Source organism: Poromitra crassiceps (assembly GCF_964638095.1).
Source record: "Poromitra crassiceps genome assembly, contig: HAP1_SCAFFOLD_961, whole genome shotgun sequence".
Taxonomy (NCBI): domain Eukaryota; kingdom Metazoa; phylum Chordata; class Actinopteri; order Beryciformes; family Melamphaidae; genus Poromitra; species Poromitra crassiceps.
In genome coordinates this window covers 12,498-22,235 of record NW_028151449.1, presented here as the reverse complement: position 1 = coordinate 22,235, position 9,738 = coordinate 12,498, and the positions used below count along the sequence as shown (strand labels likewise).

Below are 9,738 nucleotides of genomic sequence, written 5' to 3'. Positions count from 1 at the left end.
GTCCACCAAAACCAGAAAGCAGAGAAAGCAACAATCTCCCTCCAGGAAAAACTCCATAAAACGCCTGAAGTGAGCTATTGCTTTTATAAAATGGTTACCAAGTACAGTATGTATACCAAGTATAATATGAAAGGAATAAACTACTCCAATTTAAATGAATGGTATTCATAAATCATACTCACTAGCACATCCTCCCTCACAGAAGCAAAGGCCTGTGCACTGAAGTGCAGCCTTTTTGTACTTGCAACACTTTCTGCAACCACTCGTGCAACCACAAGAGATCAGCTCATAGTAGGATTTTGATGCTATGCAACGTCCCAATATCCAGATGTCTTCTACATATATTAAGCTATTTCTGTGCCCAATTTGTCGCTTTTATCACTAAATGAACAGTAGCCGCACTAATAGGCCTATAATGTAGTCTACACACATAATGAAGTGACTAATTACTTTGTAAAAGTCCATATCATTTTGAATGAGTATTTTCATTTGGTTCTCAGACTTACTAGGATCTATATTATGTCTGGTATTGCATGTGGATCCAATGGGATAGGAAATGTTGACAAACCGCTGGTCGCCATTTTGAAAAATGCCTGCCACGGCCACCAGGGGGCAAATTTGTGATGGCCCAATATCCAGTTTTGTTCAGAATATATCTCTGAACACATCTGCAAAATTTGGTGCTTGTATCACAAAATGAACAATTGGTCTCAAATGTTGAGCTACGGCTGGCAGCCATTTTGGAAAATGGTCATAAAAATGCTAATCTGCACTGCCACAATATCCAGATGTCTTCTACATTAAGCTATTTCTGTGCCAAATTTGGCACTTTTATCACAAAATGAACGATTGGTCTCATATAGTGAGCTATGCTGCCCCACTATAACCAATACCTAGAACATGCAAAACCATCATCTTATGTGTAGGAAAGGTGGACCTCGCAGTGATGATCTGTCACACCAGCAGTATTTCTTAATTGAATGAAACATGATTGGACCAGTTTCTTAACATGGCATTCAAAATTTAAGTGTTGGTCAAAGAAGACCCCCACAGATTTTTTTGATTTTATTAAATATATATCACTGGTCACAATATAAATATCAAACGGAACTGTTTGCTCTGTGTGTGTGTGTGTGTGTGTGTGTGTGTGTGTGTGTTTGTGTGTGTGTTTGTGTGTGTGTGTGTGTGTGTGCGCGTGCGCAGGCTGTCAGGCTGTCTGCTCACAGAGGAAGGCTTTGCTTATCTGGCCTCAGCTCTGAGCTCCAACCCCTCCCATCTGAGAGAGCTGGACCTGAGGTACAATAATCCAGGAGCCGCAGGACTGAACCTGCTACGTGCTGGCGTGATTGATCCACACTGGAGATTGAAATCTCTCAGGTATAGAGAGGCAACCTCTGTTAGAAGGCCGACAGTCACACATTTTCTCTGTCACACTGAGAAGACCAGGAATATAAATTATTGTTTAATGGAGGATATGAGTGGAAATTGTTGATATTGAAATGTCAATTGTTCCATAATCAAAGATAATCTGCTGGTCTGTTTTTGTTTATTCCCCAGGGTGGAACCTGATGGAGAGGAGTGGCTGAAACAAGGAGGTGTGAGGAAATGTAAGTGTGTATTTAGTAGGGCTGTCACTTTTTCCCAAAATAAAGTTTGAATGAACTTTAATTGCCCGCAAAATGTTCGAATATATTCGAAGTTTTTTGGTTAATTGATTTTTTTTTTAAAATTTTTGCTGCATCCAACTCGAGACAACTTTTCAGACCCTGGAGATAAACTTTCTCAGAAGAGACTAACGCGACACAGACTTTTTCTGACATCGGATTAACATTACCAGCAAGCAGCATTTGGTTAATTTTGGTTAATTAAAAAAATAATAATAATAATAATAATAATAATAATAAAAAATTAAAAAATTCGAACAGGTCAATTATACATTCGAACATGCCCTCTTCCCCCACATTCAAAGTTAAATTCGAATTTCGAATAAAAAGTGACAGCCCTAGTATTTAGTTTGATTCATGAAAACAAAGCAGCACACATTCAACTACTGAAATAAGTCCATCTACTGTACACCACAGTATCCACAGTACCCAAACATGCGTTTTGGGTGATCAGATTGCAATCGGATTGCAATCGGATCACCCAAAATGCATGTTAATGCCAGGTGTAAATGGCCTCTAAGTGACGTCCATTCATTCAGATACTGTGGATCAGAATGATGGCTGACATCATGTGTTATAATCAAATGGTTTAGCAAGTTTCTAATAAATCTACAATAATAAATGTTTCCCAAAAGTATCGTAAGCCAGAGATCATAAAGTACATTGTAGCATCTTAAAGCCCCCCTCTAGTGTATTTTTTAATTTTTAAGATATTTCATGTGTTGGTGAGTCATGACCTGGCAATGTTGATTTAACTGTTTGCCACTGTATTTTTTGACAAATAACCAAATTTTGTGCTCAAGCTCAAAACGCACCAAACGTTTCAACTGTTAACCAGTTGGACTCTTTCCACGGAGGCGTCATCATCTTTGAAATGCGTTGGCCGGTTGTTGATATTAATGCTGCATCATCTATAACCGCTTTCACACCGGCCTTGAAAGCGATAAAATACACAGAAAATGTGATCCGCGTGTGTGGAACTAGTCACAGCGCCGGATTACTCTCCAACCCGCCTCCATCTGAAAGCGTAGGAGCGGCAACACGGAACAGAGGTGCGAATGGGCACTGTGGCGAGTCGGTCTGAGGATATTCCCTCTGGAAACCAGCTCCAGAACTGCAATCTGTCTCGCTAGCCAGTTGTGCGTTCCCTTACAAAAACTACTAACGTTATAGTAGTCATGTGCATTCATAGCCTATACTATTCCCCCGACGAACGTTATGCAGACTGCAGCTGTTTGATATGCGGGCGCCGTCTTTCAGAACGGACACTAATTAGGCTACTTCATGGGGATAATTTGCTTTACAAAAAACTGGAACCAAAAGATAAGAATTAGTCTTGTACCTAATACATGATGGTGCATCTGTGATCCATAAAGTCGATCAGATGAATATTGAAAGCCTTGTTACCATGCTGCATGTGAAGAACACATGGAGAATTCGTTCATCATACAGTAGCCTAGGCCACACTAACCTATGAAAATGTTCATTTAGGCTAGGAGGAGCTGGGTGGAAATTCCTCCCCTCGCCTCATTTCAATCCGGGAGGGGTGGGTGTCACCTGAAAGCACACCCCAGGACGGGAATGTGGTGGTGCTGCTTGGCTCTGTGTGAAAGCAATTTCTGTGGTGAGGCTGCCAGCTTTGCGGGCCTTCTGAACTGCAATATTGTGCGATTTGTGTGTGAAAGCGGCTTATGGCTAATGTTACACCGGTGTTTGTACCAGATGTTCTCAGTTGGAACGCAGATTGAAGACAAGAGACAAAGCCTGTTGTGCTTTTTTGACAACATGATGTTGCAGTGGAACAACTTAGGGACTGTTCGTTATTTATGAGAGGGGGGGTATGGTGCAGAAAGGGGGAGGGGTATCAAATATTTTTTTGAGTACTGGGGATGGACTTGTGTTTTTTATTTTGGCTTTAGGGAGGGTTATACAACTTTCATTTTTTGTATTTTGTATATATTTTTAAATGCGTTTTTTCGTTCCAAAATTCGTGTTTACTCCCCTATTTATATCTATGGTTTACCTGTATGGTGACTGGACTCCGCTCCAGACCGCTTGCCGCTCGATACAGATTTCACCCGCTTGCACTCACCGCTCCGCTCAAAAGAATAAAAGAGATAAAAAGGCCAGGGTGTTTTAATTTGCGTTTAAACGCCTGGGCAATGGGCATTGCTCACTACAAATAACATGAGCTCAGCAGAGTCGGCTGCATGCTCGTTTCTCTTCCTTCTCGTCGCAGCAGCTGGCAAGAAAATAGTGGGCGTGTACACGAAGTAGGCTAGTCTTATTGGAGGCTGGAGCGGACATCACAGTGCATCAGTGTCACTCATCCAAATAACGTTAAATCTGCAAGGGATATATATAGCACCTGGATTACATACATGTTTCACATAGGGTTGTGTTTTGATTTTTATTGTTTTATTTTGTCCAATATTGAAAGGTTCTACAATTGCATGTTGTGCTAACATAAACATTATTTATATCTACCACTTAGCCTATTTAGGCTGATTTGGTTGCTATTTCTTGTCAATGTATTACCCTCAATGCATGCTGGGAGTGGGAGATTTCACATGTGGCTCAATTAGCCATGCACCGATGCATTCTCTTTCGAACATGTTGTGATTGAAACTGGAGCGGGACTGAGCGGTACTGAGCGGGCGATCGGCTTTATAACTAGGAGATGAGGCCGTTTATGGGCTGGGTAGGCTACTAAACGTTATATGCCCCCGCCCCCTCTCTCCCCCGATGTCATAGGGCGCTATCAAACATAGCCAAATCATCGGAAAAGGTCATATTTTCTATACCTTTGGTGTGAATATGATAAAGTGTGGTTATTTATGGTGGAGGGAGGGTGATGCATTTATCTCCAGTCACTCAGGGAGGGACATGGAAAAATATTTATAGATCTGGGGAGGGTGAAGGAACAAAACGAAAACAAAGTCGCCCCTGCACCATACCCCCCCCTCTCATAAATAACGGACTGTCCCTTATTAGCGTTTGGTTCTTATCAATGTACCGTATTTCCTCTAATAGTAACTGGGGCCTTTATTTACTGAGCCGCAGAGAGCCCCCATCCTATATTAGAGCAGAGGCCTGTATTCGAGTGAGGCCTTTATTTCTTAATATTAAACTCTCATGGACATACTCCTTTATTTTCATGACTTTTATTGCAAAATATTGCATAAAACTGTAACCGAGCCAGAGTGTAACTCGGCCAATTGTATTAAAATGTCGACAACGCCACCTTAGGACTTTCACCCAAAGAATACCTGGTATGAAATCAAGACTGGTATTAAACCAGAGTAACCCCCAATATGGTTTCACCCCGCACAGGAATCCACAAGTTAAATCAGAGACGGGAGAGAGATACCAAATACAAAATAGATTTATTTTATGCAATAAAACAAATCTGATAAAAAGATGGGAACAGCATAAGAAATGTTCAGTCGGTAGAATGGCCAATACTAACTAACCAAACACAAGTTATTAGGAATGGAGGATATATCGATGATACGAGGGACTTAGCCCACCTACAGTATAAGAGGAGTCGCAGTCGTGGTTCAAACCACACCAAACACTACAATAAAATATGACAAAAGCACACTGTCAAACAAATGCACATTGAAAACCAAAAGGACCACTCTGCTGTCCTCCTGTATAAAAGGTGGCCGGGCACCTCGATAGGATGTATCTATCCTCAAACCAGGTTTGGTAATAAAGTTAGATTAAATGACCTTTCTAGTTATAAAACGCTGGGAGAATAAAACAAAGAAATAAAAAGACACTTCAAGTGGCTTGTTTTACAAAAGAGTTGCTATAGGCAAAACAGCAGCGGCAGTCTCTGCTGTACAAAGAAATACAAAAACAAGCATTAATACATGAATGATAATTACACCTCGAATGCACTACAGTAACCATTACCAAACATTGTACCTTGGCTGTGAATGATACCACACGCTGGACACACACACACGCTGGGTTTCACACGCCGTTTTGTGGCCACACACACGCTGGGTTTCACGTGCCGTCTTCTGATCACAGAGCACATGGATACACACATGCATTAGTTTGGATATCAATTGGTTACACGTGAGGTAAAAGATCAGTCAGTGTCAATACCTTGCTTGCTGTACCAACCCGTCGGACGGGACACAGGTCTCCAGAGCAGCAGCAGCCGCACACGGATACGTCTAAAAGACAGTTACAGGCTTTAGCGAGCCATTTGAACAAGTGGGCAATGTGCGCGCACCAAACAATCATTTCAGCCTACCTCAACCAGGGAGTGTGAGGACACGCTCAGCAGCCCAGACAGCAACGCTCCAACCGGGGGAATGAAAGGTGGAGACACCTACGTTACCGGTATTTATTTCCGGGGGCTGATATGGGATCTAACTGGATTGGTTGTGTCGCAAGGGTAATAACCTATGGGCATGCCAGGGCGTGACCTAACCTACAGGTTACAAAACCAAACAACGCAAATAAATATTGGTGGTCACTCACTCACTCAGTATCCTCCTCCTCATCTAGTATGTCGGTATCCTCTGCGTCCTCATCATCATCAACATTATCCAGAACAACAAGTTAATTGTTGACCAGTTCCTCTTCATCTTCCTCATCCTCGGCTGCCTGTCTGTTCTCCTGGTCCCGCTGACGCAGCTGGACGAGAGCCTCCCGTCCAGCGGTGCAGGGCTGTCCCTGCTTGAAGCAGTGGATGAGGTTGTCTTCACTCCCGTCAGTTTTCACAGACTGTCCACAAACTTGGAAGGACTTTTTGATCAGATCCTTGTCCAGCTTGTCCCAGGCGGCGATCACCCAGTCCACAAGCAGGCGTCGGGCAGGCGCTTTTAGGTTTCCACCTCCAGCTGTGTACTGCTTATCTGCGTCCCCAGCTATCCACTGGTCGTAGGCATCATGCAGGCTCTGCTTGAAGGGCTGATTCCACATCACACTGTACCAAATTTTCCGCTGCATATTGCACAACGCTCTCTTTAAACTTAACGTCAAACTTTCGTCTGGTTCGTTTGGTTGGTGCCATGTTTGTTTTTATTTCTCTCGTCTGCGTTACGTCCGGTTACGTCACACGGTAGATGCGTTGTGTTATGGGAAATTTACAGTACCGTATTCACCGTAGTTTTTGCTCCTTCGTTTTTTTTTTTTGACCCGGCCTGTATTGAGGGAGGGGCCTTTATTTGTCCGTGCAGGCCGTGCCCCCGTCCTATATTAGAGCAGAGGCCTGTAATGGAATAGAGGCCACTAATAGAGGAAATACGGTAAGTTATTTGGTGCAGAATTAGATTACATACATATATACAAACATATTAGAATGTTTTCACTAATGGTTATACAGGTATAGGAACAGGTATAGGAAAACTGACTGGAGGGGTGAAAAATCTATGGATGTTAAATTTGCTTGTAGGAAATCTTCATAACCAGTAAGAACGATTGTTATTGGGAAATGCAGCACATGTGTATTAGATGAGAAGCTGCTGCTGTATTGAGTCTTGTTCTCTCCATCAGATGCCTGTGAACTCACACTGGACCCAAAGACAGCACACAGAGGGCTCATCGTGTCTAAAGACAAGAGAAAGGTGGAAGATGTGAGGGGGAAGCCATATTCTGAAGATGATCCTGATGATGATGATGATCATTATCCTCCTGAGTGCTGTCAGCTGCTGTGTGAAAATGGTCTCACTGGTCGCCATTACTGGGAGGTCAAGTGGGAAGGGATGGTTCATATAGGAGTGACTTACAGAGAAATCGTCAGGAGAGGCAAGGATGATGACTGCAAGCTTGGAAATGGTGACAAGTCCTGGAGTGTGTTCTGCAATGATAGGTATTATACAGCCACTCACAATTCTATCCCCACAGTTATACCTTTCTACAGCTACTGTGACAAAGTAGGAGTGTATCTCGACTGGGATGCTGGCTCTCTGTCCTTCTACAGAGTTTGCTCTGGCACACTGCTCCACATTCACACCTTCCACTCCAGATTCACTGAACCACTCTACCCTGCGTTTGGGTCTAGATGGGACCGTTCCAAAATGGCTCTGTGTCATATAGAAGAGGAGTGTGAGCATACGGAGGGAGATCCTGAGTCTGAGCATGAGTCTGATTGAGAGACTGGATCTGACTGATCTGATTCTTCAGGGTCTCTCTCTGTGTCAGATAGAGGAAGGAGACACTGAGTTTGGGTCTGAGCCTAGTGCGTTAGTCTAGTGCATCAGTGTCTCTGTGTCAGATAGAGGAGGGAGAGAATTGAGTTTTAACAAGCCTTCTACCTACAACATGTCAATTAATCAGAGCAAGAAACAAAACACAAAACAAACAGGGCCTTCACAACCCGAAAACAGTCAGAAAAACAAAACATTTACAAACCAAAAAACTTCGGCAAAACAACACCACTCAAAACAAAGCAATCACAGACAATCATACACACGGTCATCCACTCCTCATCTCAACTCCATGTTAAAAACTAGCTCTCCTCCCTCCAGCCTGCACACAGCTTCCTCAAGACACCACTTGCTCTGAAACACTCCTAGATCGTGCATTCTTTTTAGTACTCGTACATAGTCTATGGATGATCTTGCCCTAACTAGAGCCTTAAACAAGAGTAGAACTCCTACTTGGACCTCTGCATCTATTTTCCTCTTGCTAGGTACACAGCCATTTTTGCCTGCCCAAGCAAGAAATGACCCCATCCTTTGTTTACTTTTGCTGCACTGGAAACCAAAAATAAAGACAGAAAATGTCAAACCAGCCCCAAGAACATTGAACAAAGAACTCAGCACATTGAACAGAGGTGTACGCCTCTCACAGTCTCTGAAGCAGTGAAATATTGTTTCTCTTCTTAAAACATGACTTTAGGGGATCTTTAAACAATTTCCAAATTGTAATTAAGTGTATTACTGATTCACTGAAGTTTTATTATTGTACATATGATATTTGTATTGCACATTGTATTAGTGGTTTTTACAGTGTAACTTCACTGTTTTACTATTTTTCAGTTCAGTTTTAAAATATATTTGTACAGTGTAACTTATGGTTGCACGTTTTATTAATGGTTTATGCTGAACTAGAGTTTGACTAAAGATTTATCAAGGCTTTACTCAATTATTATTGGATTTTTAAAGTTTTTACAGCAATTTTTTAGCTATGTTTTTACCATTTACAGTCTATGGTTTTTACAGTGTAACTGTACCAGTGTACCATTTTGGATACTGTTTTTGCAGTGTTACAACTTAAGCTTATACTATTTTAAATCATTTTTGTCTTGTGTTTACTATTTTTGGATTTTTACAGTGTAACTTTGGTTATTGTACCATAATGATTATGAGAAACTGAACAATCCTTGTCGAACAGTGATTCCTGGTTTCAAGCATTCGATGATCGTGTCAGATGCCTCTACTCTACTGGACAGCCCCTCCAGTACATATGCATCATTGGTATACGGATATTGTGCGGTTTTTTAATGTGAATTAAAATACTCGCAGTCAAGTGATTTGAAATGTTTCACATAAGGTTCCTTATTGCTCCAAAAAGCATAATTGTGAAACACCTTGTAACATTATGTGTTTTTTACCAGTTTACCTACTGGGTAAATCAGGAACAATGTTATTGTCCATTTACTTTCACTTTTTATATATTTTTTCCTTTTGTCAATTCAACTATAGTGTTTATTGCATCTGTTACTGTTACTCTGCTAAAGATTTTATTAAAGCACATCTAATGAATTGACTCGTTTCATATCCTGTGAGTAGGCTTACAGAGGCAACCTGCCTCTTAACCTCTTAAAATACTGAACATCATGCATGTCGTCAAATTTGGCACATGTCTTCGTTATGGTCAGTTTCTCGCTGGATGTGTCATTACAGTACATTACAATAAACTCAGATGTTACAGGATTATCAGTCCGCCTTTGAGCCACTTTGCACTTTGGTGTGGCTATATATATATATATATATATATATATATATATATATATATTATATAAGAAGTAAAAAGCAAACCAGCTTGCTTTTTAGGAGAACCGAACAGTTTTACCTGAGGACAGGGCTACACAGGCACATGCAGAGGG

General features: G+C 41.6%; 1 protein-coding gene across 1 annotated transcript; it reads left to right on the top strand.

Annotated features, from left to right (window-relative positions):
- Window positions 1-1,253: 1,253 nt before the first annotated feature.
- LOC310771658 (stonustoxin subunit beta-like) lies at window positions 1,254-9,377 on the top strand (the record flags this gene model as incomplete). Its single annotated transcript, XM_083664218.1, has 3 exons — window positions 1,254-1,377; window positions 1,558-1,607; window positions 7,182-9,377. Coding segments are annotated over 3 exons (773 nt in total), but the record flags the coding sequence as incomplete, so codon positions are not given.
- Between the last annotated feature and the right edge of the window lie 361 nt (window positions 9,378-9,738).